The sequence below is a fragment of the Coregonus clupeaformis genome, chromosome 12 (genome assembly GCF_020615455.1).
Source record: "Coregonus clupeaformis isolate EN_2021a chromosome 12, ASM2061545v1, whole genome shotgun sequence".
NCBI lineage: Eukaryota > Metazoa > Chordata > Actinopteri > Salmoniformes > Salmonidae > Coregonus > Coregonus clupeaformis.
The window spans coordinates 53,692,245-53,711,380 of record NC_059203.1 but is presented as its reverse complement, the minus strand read 5'-3'; the positions used below and the strand labels follow the sequence as shown (position 1 = coordinate 53,711,380).

The following is a 19,136-nucleotide window of genomic DNA, read 5'->3' as shown; positions in this document are numbered from 1 at the left end:
ACCAAGCTGCTTACCTGTTGCAGATTCAGTCTTCCCAGCCTGGTGCAGGTCTACAATTTTGTTTCTGGTGTCCTTTGACAGCTCTTTGGTCTTGGCCATAGTGGAGTTTGGAGTGTGACTGTTTGAGGTTGTGGACAGGTGTCTTTTATACTGATAACAAGTTCAAACAGGTGCCATTAATACAGGTAACGAGTGGAGGACAGAGGAGCCTCTTAAAGAAGAAGTTACAGGTCTGTGAGAGCCAGAAATCTTGCTTGTTTGTAGGTGACCAAATACTTATTTTCCACCATAATTTGCAAATAAATTCATAAGAAATCCTACAATGTGATTTTCTGGAAAAAGAACTCTCAATTTGTCTGTCATAGTTGACGTGTACCTATGATGAAAATTACAGGCCTCTCTCATCTTTTTAAGTGGGAGAACTTGCACAATTGGTGGCTGACTAAATACTTTTTTTCCCCACTGTATAGTATAGTACAGTATAGTATAATAAGGGTATACTATAGTATAGGTATATGTCCAGTATAATCTGTATGGAAATCACTACCTGTCGGAAGGTACCACTGGGCCTTTTCATAGGGGTGGAGTGAAGGTTCTGCAGTAGCTGCATGGGATAGTCCACTGCTAAATAAAACGGGGGGAGATGAAAGCTTCACAATTACTGTCAGAAGGGAACAAAATCAATAACATCCAAACAACATTTAGACAACATTATCTGTACTACCATCATGTTGACTGCACAACACATTGAAGGGCATGAGCAGGGAAAAGGGGGTTTGACTGAGAAGGTTACTGACCACAATACCATATGAAAGGGGCGTCTGGTCGTTGCTCTAGCAACTTACACAGTTCATAGCAACAGGACAAACAAAACAGAGGAGACAAATGTACAAATGTGTTTTTTTTTTGGGGGGGGGTTCCGATTGACATTTACGATACATTAAAAGTCCACAGCGATTACTTGATGTCAGCTCGTTACTTATTTGTTTTCACAGTGTATGAGAGGATTGAGTGTTTATGATAAACCACTGAGTAACCTAAGCCATGTCACAGTCCACCAATGGGCCCCAACCAACCCTCCTTTTTGGAAAGCATTGCATTGGGGACTTAGATATGTATTCCACAGACCGTTTCAGTCTACCCTAAGGGTGTCAAACTCATTTTGCCCTGGGGACCGCATTCGGTCTTCAACGAGGTCCGGAGGGCCACACTGAAAATGTGTTATATTTCCTTGCCGTTAAAATTAGCAAAAAATAGTCCTCTATCATTTCTGATGTTCCCTGACTGTCTAGCTTTCATTTTGGTAATTATTAACGAGCTGTACACAGTCATGAAACTGTATGAATGTAGGTCCATTATCATTTCTACACAGTTTCAAATTGGTTTTAGTCATTTTAAAGCATATTGAGTTCGTCACCCCCCTCCCCAAAAATAAAGATGTATATACAGTGGCTTGCGAAAGTATTCACCCCCCCTTGACAGTTTTCCTATTTTGTTGCCTTACCTGGAATTAAAATGGATTTTTTGGGGGTTTGTATCATTTGATTTACACAACATGCCTACCACTTTGAAGATGCAAAATATTTTTTATTGTGACACAAACAAGAAATAAGACAAAAAAACAGAAAACTTGAGCGTGCATAACTATTCACCCCCCCCAAAGTCAATACTTTGTAGAGCCACCTTTTGCAGCAATTACAGCTGAAAGTCTCTTGGGGTATGTCTCTAAGCTTGGCACACCTAGCCACTGGGATTTTTGCCCATTCTTCAAGGCAAAACTGCTCCAGCTCCTTCAAGTTGGATGGGTTCCATTGGTGTATAGCAATCTTTAAGTCATACCAAAGATTCTCAATTGGATTGAGGTCTGGGCTTTGACTAGGCCATTCCAAGACATTTAAATGTTTCCCCTTAAACCACTCAAGTGTTGCTTTAGCAGTATGCTTAGGGTCATTGTCCTGCTGGAAGGTGAACCTCCGTCCCAGTCTCAAATCTCTGGAAGACTGAAAGGTTTCCCTCAAGAATTTCCCTGTATTTAGCGCCATCCATCATTCCTTCAATTCTGACCAGTTTCCCAGTCCCTGCCATCTCCACAGCATGATGCTGCCACCCCTATGCTTCACTGTGGGGATGGTGTTCTCGGGGTGATGAAAGGTGTTGGGTTTGCTCCAGACATAGCGTTTTCCTTGATGGCCAAAAAGCTCAATTTTAGTCTCATCTGACCAGAGTACCTTCTTCCATATGTTTGGGGAGTCTCCCACATGGCTTTTGGCGACCACCAAACTGTTTGCTTATTTATTTCTTTAAGCAATGGCTTTTTTCTCCAGCCCAGCTGGAGTGTACGGCTTAAAGTGGTCCTATGGACAGATACTCCAATCTCTGCTGTGGAGCTTTGCAGCTCCTTCAGGGTTATCTTTGGTCTCTTTGTTGCCTCTCTGATTAATGCCCTCCTTGCCTGGTCCGTGAGTTTTGGTGGGCGGCCCTCTCTTGGCAGGTTTGTTGTGGTGCCATATTCGTTCCATTTTTTAATAATGGATTTAATGGTGTTCCGTGGGATGTTCAAAGTTTCTGATATTTTTTATAACCCAACCCTGATCTGTACTTCTCCACAACTTTGTCCCTGACCTGTTTGGAGAGCTCCTTGGTCTTCATGGTGCCGCTTGCTTGGTGGTGCCCCTTGCTTAGTGGTGTTGCAGCCTTTCAGAACAGGTGTATATATACACTGAGATCATGTGACAGATCATGTGACACTTAAATAAATTCCACCTGAGTGCAATCTAACTAATTATGTGACTTCTGAAGGTAATTGGTTGCACCAGATCTTATTTAGGGGCTTCATAGCAAAGGGGATGAACACATATGCACGCACCACTTTTCCGTTATTTATTTTGTAGAATTTTATGAAACAAGTAATTTTTTTCTTTTCATTTCACCAATTTTGACTATTTTGTGTATGTCCTTTACATGAAATCCAAATAAAAATCATTTTAAATTACAGGTTGTAATGCAACAAAATAGGAAAAACACCAAGGGGGATGAATACTTTTGCAAGGCACTGTACACATTTTGTTGTGTTACAAAGTGCTATTAACATGTATTTAATTGTCAAAGTGGAAGAATCATTCTTACAAAATTATTTGATTTATGAAAAATCTAAAACGAATATATCTTAATTTGATAAGTATTCACCCCGAGTAATTACATTTCAGAAAAACCTTTGGCAGCGTTTACAGCTTTGAGTCTTTTTTGTTTGTGCAATATTTGCCCATTATTCTTTTTAAAAAATCTTCAAGCTCTGTTAAGTTGGTTGTTGATCATTGCTAGACAGCCATTTTCAAGTCTTGCCAAATATTTTCAAGCAGATTTAAGTCACAACTGTAACTAGGCCATTTAGGAACATTCAATGTCGTCTTACTAATCAACTCTAGTGTAGATTTGTGTTTTAGGTTATTGTCCTGCTGAAAGGTGAATTTGTCTCCCAGTGTCTGTTGGAAAGCAGACTGTACCAGGTTTTCCATTAAGATTTTGCCTTTGCTTAGCTCCATTTTGTTTGTTTTTATCCTGAAAAACTCCCAGTCCTTGCTGATGACAAGCATATCCATAACATGATGCAGAAACCACCATGAAAATAAATATGAAGAGTGGTATTCAGTCATGTGCTGTGTTGGATTTGCCCCACATTTTTTTTGCAGTATTACCTTAGTGCCTTGTTGCAAACAGGATGCATATTTTGGAATATTTTTTATTCTGTACATGCTTCCTTCTTTTCACTCTGTCAATTAGGTTAGTATTGTGGAATAACTACAATGTTGTTGATCCATCCTCAGTTGTTTTTCCTATCACATCCATTAAACTCTGTAACTGTTTTTCTAGTCACCATTGGCCTCATGGTGAAATCCCTGAGCAGTTTCTTTCCTCTCTGGCAAATGAGTTAAGAAGGACGCCTGTATCTTTGTAGTGACTGGGTGTATTGATACACCATCTAAAGTGTAATTAATAACTTCACCATGCTCAAAGGGATATTCAATGTCTGCTTTTTTTATTTTTATGAGGCATTGGAAAACCTCCCTGGTCTTTGTGGTTCAATCCACTACTCAAGTGAGGGACCTTACAGATAATTGTATGTGTGGGGTACATACAGTGTCTAGTCGGAAGTTTACATACACTTAGGTTAGAGTCATTAAAACTCGTTTTTCAACCACTCCACAAATTTCTTTTTAACAAACTATAGTTTTGGCAAGTCGGTTAGGACATCTACTTTGTTCATAACACAAGTAATTTTTCCAACAATTGTTTACAGACAGATTATTTCACTGTATCACAATTCCAGGAGGTCAGAAATGCGCATACACTAAGTTGACTGTGCCTTTAAACAGCTTGGAAGATTCCAGAAAATGATGTCATGGCATTAGAAGCTTCTGATAGGCTAATTGACATCATTTGAGTCAATTGGAGGTGTACCTGTGGATGCATTTCAAGGCCTACCTTCAAACTCAGTGCCTCTTTGCTTGACATCATGGGAAAATCAAAAGAAATCAGCCAAGACCTCAGAAAAATAATTGTAGACCTCCACAAGTCTGGTTCATCCTTGGGAGCAATTTCCAAACGCCTGAAGGTACCATGTTCATCTGTACAAACAATAGTACGCAGGTTTAAACACCATGGGGCCGTCATACCGCTCAGGAAGGAGACGCATTCTGTTTCCTAGAGATTAACGTACTTTGGTGCGAAAAGTGCAAATCAATCCCAGAACAACAGCAAAGGACCTTGTGAAGATGCTGGAGGAACCAGGTACAAAAGTATCTATATCCTCAGTAAAAACGAGTCCTATATCGAAGAAGAAGCAAGGAAGAAGCCATTGTTCCAAAACCGCCATAAAAAAGCCAGACTACAGTTTGCAACTGCACATGGGGACAAAGATCTTACTTTTTGGAGAAATGTCCTCTGGTCTGATGAAACAAAAATAGAACTGTTTGGCCATAATGACCATTGTTATGTTTGGAGGGAAAAGGGGGGAGGGCTTGCAAAACGAAGAAAACCATCCCAACCGTGAAGCACGGGAGTGGCAGCATCATGCTGTGGGGGTGCTTTGCTGCAGGAGGGACTGGTGCACTTCACAAAATAGATGGCATCACGAGGAAGGAAAATTATGTGGATATATTGAAGCAACAACTCAAGACATCAGTCAGGAAGTTAAGGCTTAGTCGCAAATGGGTCTTCCAAATGGACAATGACCCCAACCATTCTTCCAAAGTTGTGTTGAAAAATGGCTTAAGGACAACAGTCAAGGTATTGGAGTGGTCATCACAAAGCAATGACCTCAATCCTATAGAAAATGTGTGGGCAGAACTGAAAAAGCGTGTGTGAGCAAGGAGGCCTACAAACCTGACTCAGTTACACCAGCTCTGTCAGGCGGAATGGGCCAAAATTCACCCAACTTATCGTGGGAAACTTGTGGAAGGCTACCCGAAACGTTTGACCCAAGTTAAACAATTTGAAGGCAATGCTACCAAATACTAATTGAGTGTATGTAAACTTCTGACTAACTTCCCACTGGGAATGTGATGAAAGAAATAAAAGCTTAAATAAATTATTCTCTCTACTATTATTCTGACATTTCATATTCTTAAAATAAAGTGGTGATCCTAACTGACCTAAAACAAGGAATTTCTAAAAGGATTAAATGTCAGGAATTGTGAAAAACTGAGTTTAAATGTATTTGGCTAAGGTGTATGTAAACTTCCGACTTCAACTGTAGATGAGGTAGTCATTCAAAAATCAAGTTAAACACTATTATTGCACACAGAGTGAGTCCATGGAACTTATGTGAGTTGTTAAGCAAAGGTTTACTCCTAAACTTATTTAGGCTTGCCATAACAAAGGGGTTCAATACATTTCAGCTTTTCATTTTTATTAATTTATTTAAAAAAAAATTAAAAACATAATTCCACTTTGACATGATGGAATATTGTAAATAGGCCAATGACAAAAAATCTCAATTTAATCTATTTTAAATTCAGGCTGTAACACAACACAATGTGGAATAAGTCAAGGGGTGGGAATACTTTCTGAAGGTACTGTATATATATATAAATAATAGTTTTACTTAAACCACCCACGGGCCAGATTAGACCACCCCTGGTTTGTAGGGGATTGTCTAAATGAGGTTTGGAGCGGGGTGTGACTCACATGGCTGTCAAGGGGATTTGCTAAGAGAGGTTGGGGGCGGGGTGTGACTCACCTGGCTTGCAGGGGATTGGTTGCAGAGGCATGGTCATCTGGGTGTCGGAGGTGACAGAGAGTTGCTGGGTGTTTGGGTGGAAGGCTGGGATCATCACGTAGGGCATGTTCACCTGCTGAGACCAGGTCAGACAGAGGGCACAAGGTCAGTCACACCCAGAGTTACCCCAAAGTTACTTCAAAATTATGTTATAAAAATAGCATATCATTTATAAAAGGTCTCACCTGGATCTGCTGCTGAAGCAGGTTGATTTTGTGCTGCTGCTGGATCAGCTGCTGCTGCTGTTTGGCGATCTGAAATAAACCACACACATTGGTTGTGTTCCCCTGCTCAGACGTTGCATGCCTCAACCAATGGTTGGGTGCCACGTCATCGACTGACAGATTGCTATAACATATGATTAGCTACAAAATACCTATCCAGGCGTTTTAAGATCTGGCATGTGTCAGCAACGCCTGGGTAGAGGAACATGCCCATTAAAAACATATAGCCTAGTCCAGGTACACTCAGGTAAGACCAGGTAAACCCAGGTTAGGGGTCAGTGTGTGTTTTAGGGGTCAGCGGTCAGGGTCACCTGTTCCTGCTGCTGTCTGGCCAGCTCCATCTGCTGCTGTTGTTTCTCCAGAAGCAGGGCGGCCATGTTCCTCTGCTCAGAGTGGGCTCCCAGCAGCTGCTCCCTCAGACCACTCAGCTGATTGATCATCAACAACAACTGCAGCTCCTTCTCTGCCAGAGACTCTGGAGTGCCTGAGAGAGCGAGAGCGCAGGATTAGAGCAATATCATTTGTATTTGTTAATTGACAGCTAAGCACTGATCATCGTGTCACTAGCATACAAATGAACACCCTAGAGTTTATTGGAAAGGAGCATCAAGCTCATCACGTGCACTTTCACCATCCTGTAGCCTAAACTGTGCATGCTTTTCCAAGTCGCAGTGGGAGGACCACACAACATAACGAACAAATTGTCTGTCGACATTTATAAAATTGTACCGCCACTTTCTGTTTCCATCACACTTGTCATTATTTTTTTTTATACAGCATGACTTTACACGCATGAAAACTGTGGATAGAGAGAGAGAGATGAGTACAAACAGGATTATACATAGAGACAATTAGATATAGAGACAGGCAGGCAGGCAGAGACTGACATGCAGGCAGAGACAGGCAGGCAGGCAGGCAGGCAGGCAGAGACTGACAGGCAGGCAGAGACAGGCAGGCAGGCAGAGACTGACAGGCAGGCAGAGACTGACAGGCAGGCAGGCAGGCAGAGACTGACAGGCAGGCAGAGACAGGCAGGCAGGCTGAGACAGGCAGGCAGGCAGAGACTGACAGGCAGGCAGAGACAGGCAGGCAGAGACTGACAGGCAGGCAGAGACTGACAGGCAGGCAGAGACTGACAGGCAGGCAGGCAGGCAGAGACTGACAGGCAGGCAGAGACAGGCAGGCAGGCTGAGACAGGCAGGCAGGCAGAGACTGACAGGCAGGCAGAGACTGACAGGCAGGCAGAGACAGGCAGGCAGAGACTGACAGGCAGAGACTGACAGGCAGGCAGAGACTGACAGGCAGTCAGATACTGACATGCAGGCAGAGACAGGCAGGCAGGTAGAGACTGACAGGTAGGCAGAGACAGGCAGGCAGGCCGAGACTGACAGGCAGGCAGGCAGGCAGAGAGAGACAAGTAAGACAGAGCACTGATGGGCCAGTCAGGGGTGAGAGGTAAAGATGAGGGGTCAGGGGTTAAGGGTAAAGGGGTGAGGGGTCAGGGGTAAAGGGTCAGGGGTAAAGGGGTGAGAGCTCACCTTTCAAGTGGTTGCCTCCCAGGGAGCTTTTGTCCAGAAGCTTCTCCCTCCAGTCCACACTCAGCAGCTTCTCTATGGTGGGCATGACTGCCAACAGGACACAGGATATGGAGGAGTGTGTTACTTTTTGTTGTTGTTGATGTTGTTGTTCAGTCGCCATATTGTATGAACAGACAGAGTTAGATGGTGTGTGTGCATGCGTCTGGCGTGGTGCATGTTGAGTGAGTGAGTGAGTGACTGAATCAGTGTGTGAGTGCGTTTGTATGTGTGTGTGCTCGCACATGCGTTTGAATCAATGCATTCAGTTCAATAGTTCAAAACAAATCTCAAGGTCTACTACTTTGTAAGGATTTCAATAGGAAGGTACTTCGTGTAACCTCTCTCAAATAAGAAAAACAGCCATGTGAAATTCAATGCAATTCTGTAGCCAATGAATAGGAACACAAACTTGAGCACACAGAGCTAAGGCAAACTCCTCTAGCCTCCTCAGAGTCTTAATAAGATGCACTGTGAAAATCCATCACATTTAACTCTATCAATGTTCAGGAGAGATCTCCAAAGGGCAATGTAATGATCAGAAACATATTACACTGGGGAGCAGACGAGGTGTACCATACCTTCGCTGACAGTGGGGTGCATGTGTCCCTCTGGTCGGTGGTCGTACCCCCTGTTGCCCCCCTTCATCCCCACAGGACTCTGTCTGAGAAGCTGTTCCTTACCCGGAGAGCCCTCCTACCAAGGACAGGGAAAAACAGCGTTAAGGAGAAAACTTACTAGACCAATTGTCAGTCTGTACAGAAGGGGGCCGTTCGATCGCCATTTGTTCGCTTGCTGTCAGCGCGGTGTGTTATATGGACCACCCGCCGGTGCGTAACTGCCGGCCATCATTTTTGCCCATTTCTACATGCAGAATCGGTTTGTGCTTGTTTTGCAAATTACGGCCGGCAATCTGTTCAGAGTTGCTAAGTACTCTCGTCCGGCAGACGCTTGACAATCCTACTGTCTGTCAGTCTGTGCGTTTAGATCACAATCATATAGCTAACAAACTGTAGCAAGCCTGCCTTTGATAAGCATACTACAACCAGGGATCGAACCCACTACCCTGGCGTTACAAGCGCCATGCTCTACCAATTGAGCTACAGAGGACCACAGGATTAACAGGTTGAACAGCACACCTAGATAAACAAAATAATTGATTAAAATAATGAAATGGGAGGAGTTTCTCTCTTACTGATGGTGAGCGGGAGAGGGGAGGAGTCAGCTGTCTAGACTCCGGTCTCTCCATTGGCTGATGTCCTGACCAATCACAGGCAGGAGAGGAGTGCGGCTCAGCTTTGGCTCCTCCCCCTTCTCCTCCAGACTCCTCCTTCTCCTGCTTTACGCCGATGCCCACCATGCTGACATCACCGTTGGCATGGAGATGCAACGCTGGGGGACTGGGCTCAACCATTCTGGGGGGAAAAGGGAAAAATAGTACAGGTGAATAGATAGTCCATGGGAACATGTAGGGGGAAAGCAATGCAAACGCTGTTCTGCCCACATGCCTTACAAAGAGGCCGCACAACAACACACACTCCACTGACTGAGTGTCGCTTTGACTGCCCAACTCTGAACTTTACTGCACGTCTGGAGCTAACCACACACACACACACACACACAGACACACACTGTGATCTGTCTGTAATAGCTGTAATGAGACCATAAGCCTTTCCAGGTGTGACCATCTCTGAGTCTCTGAGCTTTAGGTGTGGGTGTGTATAGGGCCACTGCTTTGCATAGGGAACAGAGGACATACTGTGAACACACACACACACACACGTCAACTGTACCTTTAGCTTGAAATCCTAACTTCTAGTTTGGGAGACATTGTAGGTGTCAGGGAAAGTTAATCATGACAAGGTAAAGACTGCACATCTCACACACACACACACACACACACACACATACACACAAGCATAAAGAGACAGAGAAAAACAAAAGAGAGAAAGACAGAAAGAGAGAGATGGAGTGAAGTCAGGTTGAGAGGGCAGTTAGAGAGAGAGAGGATGAACCTTAATGAACTCTCCAACTTCAGCTGTGTTTTTTCCCCACCTCCGCTGCAGGAGGAAAGAAAAACACACCAGACAGGAGAACAAAACAAACAGAACACACAGGGCAAAAAGTGCACACACACACACATATATATATATATAAAGAGAGAGACAAAAGCCATTGTTAGACGGAGGGAACAAAGGAAGCCGGGACAATGGGCGAGAGACGGACAAAAGCTGCGAGCTGCAGGAAACAGTACAGATAACAATGCCAGCAGAATGTGTCGACCGACCCGGGAACAGAGGGGAAAATGCAGAGCGCATAGTGATTAGAGTTCCTCCCCCCGTTCACATTCTGTCTCTACACAAAGCCACCTGCCTGCCAGAGGCCAAGGCTCTAAACCTGTGTGTGTGAGTGAGTGAGTGAGTGAGTGAGTGAGTGAGTGAGTGAGTGAGTGAGTGAGTGAGTGAGTGAGTGAGTGAGTGAGTGAGTGAGTGAGTGAGTGAGTGAGTGAGTGAGTGAGTGAGTGAGTGAGTGAGGTGAGGTGAGAGTGAGAGTGAGAGTGAGAGTGAGAGTGAGAGTGAGAGTGAGAGAGAGAGAGAGAGAGAGAGAGAGAGAGAGAGAGAGAGAGATGAGAACTAATACATTCACCAATGGCTTTACAGAGCCTTTAATGTGTTGGACGGTGAACTCTAGTTCTCAACACCACAGATTACAAGCCATAGGGTGTATGTATATATGAGGGGGTGGGGATGAGCTTAATAAAGTCTGAACTTCCTGAACATAGAGGATGGGCAATAATGCCTGTGGCAACAACCTCCAGAATCCACTCAAGTCCCCTCCCTCTGCACACCTCAAACACTCTGTTCATTTGACTGTTCCTAATGTTTAAGGAGTGATGATGGTTCCCTGTGGGGGGTGTTGGTGGCAGGAAGTGTGAGAGAGTTTTGGGGGGGTATTTTATTAGGATCCCCATTAACTGTTGCGATAGCAGCAGCTACTCTTCCTGGGGTCCACACAAAACATGAAACATGAAATAATACATTTTTACATTTACATTTTAGTCATTTAGCAGACGCTCTTATCCAGAGCGACTTACAGTTAGTGAGTGCATACATTTTTCATACTGGCCCCCCGTGGGAATCGATCCCACAACCTTGGCGTTGCAAGCACCATGCTCTACCAACTGAGCTACAGGAGTACAGAACATTAATAGACAGGAACAGCTCAAGGACAGAACAACATACATTTTAAACATCACACATCGCCTACATATACACTACCAGTCAAAAATGTGGACACACCTACTCATTACAGGGTTTTTCTTTATTTTTACTATTTTTTACATTGTAGAATAATAGTAAAGACATCAAAACTATGAAATAACACATATGGAATCATGTAATAACCAAAAAAGTGTTAAACAAATCTAAATATATTTTATATTTGAGATTCTTCAAATAGCCACGCTTTGCCTTGATGACAGCTTTGCATACTCTTGGCATTCTCTCAACCAGCTAAATGAGGTAGTTACCTGGAATGCTTTTCAATTAACAGGTGTGCCTTCTTAAAAGTTAATTTGTGTAATTTCTTTCCTTCTTAATGCGTTTGAGCCAATCAGTTGTGTTGTGACAAGGGGGGGGGACATGACGGTCAGTCAATATGGAATATTTCAAGAACTTTGAAAGTTTCTTCAAGTGCAATCGCAAAAACCATCAAGCGCTATGATGAAACTGGCTCTCATGAGGACCGCCACAGGAATGGAAGACCCAGAGTTACCTCTGCTGCAGAGGATAAGTTCATTAGAGTTACTAGCCTCAGAAATTGCAGCCCAAATAAATGCTTCACACAGTTCAAGTCACAGACACATCTCATCATCAACTGTTCAGAGGGGAATGTGTGAGTCAGGCCTTCATGGTCGAATTGTTGCAAAGAAACAACTACTAAAGGACACCAATAAGAAGAAGAGACCTGCTTGGGCCAAGAAACAGGAGCAATGGACATTACATTTACATTTTTTACATTTTAGTCATTTAGCAGACGCTCTTATCCAGAGCGACTTACAGTTAGTGAGTACATACATTATTTTATTTTTCATTCTGGCCCCCCGTGGGAATCGAACCCACAACCCTGGCGTTGCAAACGCCATGCTCTACCAACTGAGCTACATCCCTGCCGGCCATTCCCTCCCCTACCCTGGACGACTCTGGGCCAATTGTGCAACGCCCCATGGGTCTCCCGGTCGCGGCCGGCTACGACAGAGCCTGGATTCGAACCAGGATCTCTAGTGGCACAGCTAGCACTGCGATGCAGTGCCTTAGACCACTGCGCCACATTAGACCGGTGGAAATTTGTCCTTTGGTCTGGAGTCCAAATTTGAGATTTTTGGTTCCATCCGCTGTGTCTTTGTGAGACGCAGTGTGGGTGAACGGATGATTTCCGCATGTGTAGTTCCCAACGTAAAACATGGAGGAGGAGGTGTTATTGTGTGGGGGTGCTTTGCTGGTGACACTGTTTATGATTTATTTAGAATTCAAGGCACACTTAACCAGCATGGCTACCACAGCATTCTGCAGCAATACGCCATCCCATCTGGTTTGGGCTTAGTGGGACTATCATTTGTTTTTCAATAGGACAATGACCCAACACACCTCCAGGCTGTGTAAGGGCTATTTTACCAAGAAGGAGAGTGATGGAGTGCTGCATCAGATGACCTGGCCTCCACAATCCCCCGACCTCAACCCAATTGAGATGGTTTGGGATGAGTCGGACGGCAGAGTGAAGGAAAGCAGCCAACAAGTGCTCAGCATATGTGGGAACTCCTTCAAGACTGTTGGAAAAGCATTCCAGGTGAAGCTGGTTGAGAGAATGTCAAGAGTGTGCAAAGCGGTCATCAAGGGTGGCTATTTGAAGAATCTCAAATATAAAATATATTTTGATTTGTTTAACACTTTTTTGATTCCATATGTGTTATTTCATTATTCTACAATGTAGAAAATCATAAAAATAAAGAAAAACCCTTGAATGAGTAGGTGTGTCCAAACTTTTGACTGGTACTATATATATGAGTACCTTACACACAAAATATCTAGGTAAATAGGGGAGAGGCGTTGCTTTATCTGTTTTTTTAAACCAGGTTTGCTGTTCACTTGAGCAGTCTGAGATGGAAGGGAATTCCATGAAATCATGGCTCTATATCAGGGATCATCAACTAGATTCAGCCGCGGGCCGATCTTTTCTTGAGTGGATGGTCAGGGGGCCGGAACATAATTGCAAATAATTTGTAGAAGCCCAAACAGATATAATATTTGACTAAAACATAGTCATTTCAAACCTTGATTACATTTGTATACAATCACGTGTCTTTCTATTATGCGTGGGAATACTTGGGAACAGATTTAAATAACTTGGAGCTGATTTCCTGGTGTTTTTACAGTCTTACAATAAATTTGCACAGTTGGGCCGCCAGTTGGGGAATCCTGCTCTATATAATACTGTACGTTTTCTTGAATTTGTTCTGGATTTGGGGACTGTGAAAAGACCCCTGGTGGCATGTCTGGTGGGGTAAGTGTGTGTCAGTGCTGTGGGTAAGTTGACTATGAAAACAATTTGGAATTTTCAACAAATTAAAAACAAGAAGTGATGCAGTGAGCCTCTCCTTTACTTTTAGCCAAGTGAGACTGGCATGTAATCCCAACCTGTTCACCGGACGTGCTACTGGTCCAGTTTCTGCTGTTCTGCCTGCAGCTATGGAACCCTGACCTGTTCACTGTTCGTGCTACTCCGCACCTACTGTCTCGACCTCTGAATGCTCGGTTATGAAAAGCCAACTGACATTTACTCCTGAGGTGCTGACTTGTTGCACCCTCTATAACCACTGTGATTATTATTTGACCCTGCTGGTCATCTATGAACGTTTGAACATCTTGAAGAAAGATCTGGCCTTAATGGCCATGTACTCTTATAATCTCCACCAGCACAGCCAGAAGAGGAATGGCCACCCCTCAGAGCCTGGTTCCTCTCTAGGTTTCTTCTTAGATTCCAGCCTTTCTAGGGAGTTTTTCCTAGCCACCATGCTTCTACATCTGCATTGCTTGCTCTATGGGGTTTTAGGCTCGGTTTCTGTATAAACACTTTGTGACAACTGCTGATGTAAAAGGGGCATTATAAATACATTTGATTGATTGACTGATGCATAGTATTGATATTAGCCCTCTGAACACAGTGAAGAGTAGGACATGCCGCTCTGTTCTGGGCCAGCTGCAGTTTTTCTAGGTCCTTCTTTGCAGCACCTGACCATATAACTGGTCACCACTCTCTCTCTGTGTCCACGGACACAAAGGCATGCCCAGAATGAATCTGACTCAGTTACAGACCTGCTGACAGCCTGGTATGCATTAAGGTGTGTGTGGAGGTTTTCTGGGATTGAGGTCCGGGGTCCATATCTAATCTTAGAGTTAAACAATGCTGTAGAGTCACAGCTCAGACAATGCTAGGGCTTGCCTCGTCTCGGGCCTCCAGAGCTTATCAATGCTCTCCACACAAATCCCATGTAGAATTGTAAAGTGTGCCACCCACCATCGCAGATTGTTCTGAAATCATTTATGTAGTTAGAAACAGATAAGACTAGCAGGGGGAAAAAACATCACCAGATTCACAGGGAATACATTACATAGGATGAAGAAGCAATACTCTAAGCAGCAGCTCCATACTACTTGTCAGACAGAAATATGATACGGTATACTGGTTGTTGGGGTGGGATTGGCGCAGTGGAGGCTCCTCAGAGGAGGAAGGGGAGGACCATCCTCCTCAGTGAATTTCATAAAAATTGTAAAACAAAGTTATACTTTTTAGATAAAACTATACTACAAATATTCACGTCACCAAATAATTGGTTAAAACACACTGTTTTGCAATGAAGCTCTACAGTAGCATCAACAGCACTCTTTAGGGTAGCACCATGGTGTAGCCGGAGGACAGCTAGCTTCCGTACTCCTCTGTACATTGACTTCAATACAAAACCTAGGAGACTCATTGTTCTCACCCCCTTCCAAAGACTTACACAGTAATTATGACAACTTCCGGAGGAAGTCCTCCAACCTATCAGAGTTTTTGCAGCATGAACTGATATGTTGTCCACCCAATCAAAGGATCAGAGAATGAATCTAGTACTGAAAGCATAAGCTACATCTAGCTAGCACTGCAGTGCATCAAATGTGGTGAGTATTTGACTCAAAGGGAGAGAGAGAGAGAATAGTTTAACAGTTTTGAAGAAATTACAGTGCCTTGCAAAAGTATTCATCCCCCTTGGCGTTTTTCCTATTTTGTTGCATTACAACCTGTAATTGAAATGGATTTTTATTTGGATTTCATGTAATGGACATACACAAAATAGTCCAAATTGGTGAAGTGAAAATAAAAAAATAACTTCTTTAAAAAGATTCTACAAAATAAATTCAGGAAAAGTGGTGCGTGCATATGTATTCACCCCCTTTGCTATGAAGCCCCTAAATAAGATCTGGTGCAACCAATTATCTTCAGAAGTCACATAATCAGTTAAATAAAGTCCACCTGTGTGCAATCTAAGTGTCACATGATCTGTCACATGACCTCAGTATAAATACACCTGTTCTGAAAGGCCCCAGAGTCTACAACACCACTAAGCAAGGGGCACCACCAAGCAAGAGGCACCATGAAGACCAAGGAGCTCTCCAAACAGGTCGGGACAAAGTTGTGGAGAAGTACAGATCATGGTTGGGTTATAAAAAAATATCAGAAACTAGGACCACTTTAAGCCGTACACTCCACAGAGCTGGGCTTTATGGAAGAGTGGCCAGAGAAAGCCATTGCTTAAATAAATAATTTGGTGTTCGTCAAAAACAATGTTGGGGACTCCCCAAACATATGGAAGATGGTACTCTGGTCAGATGAGACTAAAATTGAGCTTTTTGGCCATCAAGGAAAACGCTATGTCTGGCGCAAACCCAACACCTCTCATCCCCCCGAGAACACCATCCCCACGTGAAGCATGTTGGTGGCAGCATCATGCTGTGGGGATGTTTTTCCATCAGGACTGGGAAACTGGTCAGAATTGAAGGAATGATGGATGGTGCTAAATACAGGGAAATTCTTGAGGAAAACCTGTTTCAGTCTTCCAGAAATTTGAGACTGGGACGGAGGTTCACCTTCCAGCAGGACAATGACCCTAAGCATACTGCTAAAGCAACACTGGAGTGGTTTAAGGGGAAACATTTAAATGTCTTGGAATGGCCTAGTCAAAGCCCAGACTTCAATCCAATGGAGAATCTGTGGTATGACTTAAAGATTGCTGTACACCAGCGGAACCCATCCAACTTGAAGGAACTGGAGAAGTTTTGCCTTGAAGAATGGGCAAAAATCCAAATGGCTAGATGTTCGAAGCTTGCAGCTGTAATTGCTGCAAAAGGTGGCTCTACAAAGTATTGACTTTGGGGGGGGTGAATAGTTACAGTGGTGGAAAAAAGTTTTAGTCAGCCACCAATTGTGTAAGTTCTCCCACTTAAAAAGATGAGAGAGGCCTGTAATTTTCATCATAGGTACACGTCAACTATGACAGACAAAATGAGAAAAGAAAAATCCAGAAAATCACATTGTAGGATTTTTTATGAATTTATTTGCAAATTATGGTGGAATGTAAGTATTTGGTCACCTACAAACAAGCAAGATTTCTGGCTCTCACAGACCTGTAACTTCTTCTTTAAGAGGCTCCTCTGTCCTCCACTCGTTACCTGTATTAATGGCACCTGTTTGAACTTGTTATCAGTATAAAAGACACCTGTCCACAACTTCAAACAGTCACACTCCAAACTCCACTATGGCCAAGACCAAAGAGCTGTCAAAGGACACCAGAAACAAAATTGTAGACCTGCACCAGGCTGGGAAGACTGAATCTGCAATAGGTAAGCAGCTTGGTTTGAAGAAATCAACTGTGGGAGCAATTATTAGGAAATGGAAGACATACAAGACCACTGATAATCTCCCTCGATCTGGGGCTCCACGCAAGATCTCACCCCGTGGGGTCAAAATGATCACAAGAACGGTGAGCAAAAATCCCAGAACCACACGGGGGGACCTAGTGAATGACCTGCAGAGAGCTGGGACCAAAGTAACAAAGCCTACCATCAGTAACACACTACGCCGCCAGGGACTCAAATCCTGCAGTGCCAGACGTGTCCCCCTGCTTAAGCCAGTACATGTCCAGGCCCGTCTGAAGTTTGCTAGAGTGCATTTGGATGATCCAGAAGAGGATTGGGAGAATGTCATATGGTCAGATGAAACCAAAATAGAACTTTTTGGTAAAAACTCAACTCGTCGTGTTTGGAGGACAAAGAATGCTGAGTTGCATCCAAAGAACACCATACCTACTGTGAAGCATAGGGGGTGGAAACATCATGCTTTGGGGCTGTTTTTTCTGCAAAGGGACCAGGACGACTGAACCGTGTAAAGGAAAGAATGAATGGGGCCATGTATCGTGAGATTTTGAGTGAAAACCTCCTTCCATCAGCAAGGGCATTGAAGATGAAACGTGGCTGGGTCTTTCAGCATGACAATGATCCCAAACACACCGCCCGGGCAACGAAGGAGTGGCTTCGTAAGAAGCATTTCAAGGTCCTGGAGTGGCCTAGCCAGTCTCCAGATCTCAACCCCATAGAAAATCTTTGGAGGGAGTTGAAAGTCCGTGTTGCCCAGCGAAAGCCCCAAAACATCACTGCTCTAGAGGAGATCTGCATGGAGGAATGGGCCAAAATACCAGCAACAGTGTGTGAAAACCTTGTGAAAACTTACAGAAAACGTTTGACCTGTGTCATTGCCAACAAAGGGTATATAACAAAGTATTGAGAAACTTTTGTTATTGACCAAATACTTATTTTCCACCATAATTTGCAAATAAATGCATTAACAATCCTACAATGTGATTTTCAGGATTTTTTTTTCTCATTTTGTCTGTCATAGTTGACGTGTACCTATGATGAAAATTACAGGCCTCTCTCATCTTTTTAAATGGGAGAACTTGCACAATTGGTGGCTGACTAAATACTTTTTTCCCCCACTGTATACACGCTCAAGTTCAGTTTTTTAGTCTTATTTCTTGTTTGTTTCACAATAAAAAATATTTTGCATCTTCAAAGTGGTAGGCATGTTGTGTAAATCAAATGATACAAACCCCCAAAAAATCCATTTTAATTCTAGGTTGTAAAGGCAACAAAATAGGAAAACTGCCAAGGGGAGGTGAATACTTTCACAAGCCACTGTAATTTCTTCAAAAATGAAGGAGAAGCAAGAGAGAGAGTGTCATTTTTTGAACTTTAAGTTTCACTTACTTAGCTAGCAAATGCAGCTAGCTAGTTTAGCCTACTCAAACAGATGGATGCTATGTTAGCTAGCTGGCTGACTACCCAACACAACATTGGTACTCTTCCAAGTTAAGGTAAGCTTTTGGTTTTACAAATGTATTGCCACCGGGGCCTCCCGGTGTAACTGCTAAACTGTTTACTGACTATGCACTGTAACGTTACTGCATGATTGTAGCGGGTTTACTAGCGTGCTATTTCTATTAGCTATGTTGACTATGACGTTACTTTAGCTAATATGGTGACAACAATGTAGGCTGTGTGTAGCGGTTATGACATGGTTTGGCATGAAAAGGTTTTTGCACCTGGTCACATACAGCTGATGTGTTGTGCATTGAAGTCCACAAACGAAGGGAAAAGGTAAGAGGAGGAGAGAAGGAATACAACGTGGCTGCTATGAAAGTAAACTGTCTTTACGTGCGATCAGGGGTGTATTCATTCCGCCGATTCTGTTGAAAACGTTTCTTAAACGGAAGCAAACGGAACGAAATGGGGATAAACTTACCTGAATTAGTCCAATAGAAACTCTCGTTTGCAACTGTTGGACTAATGATTACACCCTAGATCAGCTAGATGCAGGCAAGAGTGTGCAAGGCGGTATTGAATGTGTCACTGTCTGTCCACTTCAAATTTCTCTCGACCTGTGTGCATATACGTTGTAAACTTTTATTCATAG

The 19,136-nt window shown here is 43.4% G+C and overlaps 1 protein-coding gene across 5 annotated transcripts in view; it reads right to left on the bottom strand.

Annotated features, from left to right (window-relative positions):
- Positions 1-19,136, bottom strand: part of LOC121577680 (transcription factor SOX-13) — a 59,977-nt gene that overhangs the window by 17,890 nt on the left and 22,951 nt on the right. For 2 of the 5 annotated variants that reach the window (XM_041891454.2, XM_041891453.2), the window contains 7 exons: positions 9,271-9,490; positions 8,657-8,771; positions 8,040-8,126; positions 6,813-6,985; positions 6,463-6,531; positions 6,239-6,353; positions 548-624 (listed from right to left, as the gene is read on the bottom strand). In XM_041891454.2, the coding sequence (XP_041747388.1) occupies positions 548-624; positions 6,239-6,353; positions 6,463-6,531; positions 6,813-6,985; positions 8,040-8,126; positions 8,657-8,771; positions 9,271-9,489 (855 nt within the window). In that variant the 5' untranslated portion in view covers position 9,490. The remainder of the gene's footprint in view (positions 1-547; positions 625-6,238; positions 6,354-6,462; positions 6,532-6,812; positions 6,986-8,039; positions 8,127-8,656; positions 8,772-9,270; positions 9,491-19,136) is intronic. The other 3 variants (XM_041891456.2, XM_041891455.2, XM_041891458.2) reach the window with 3 other exon arrangements.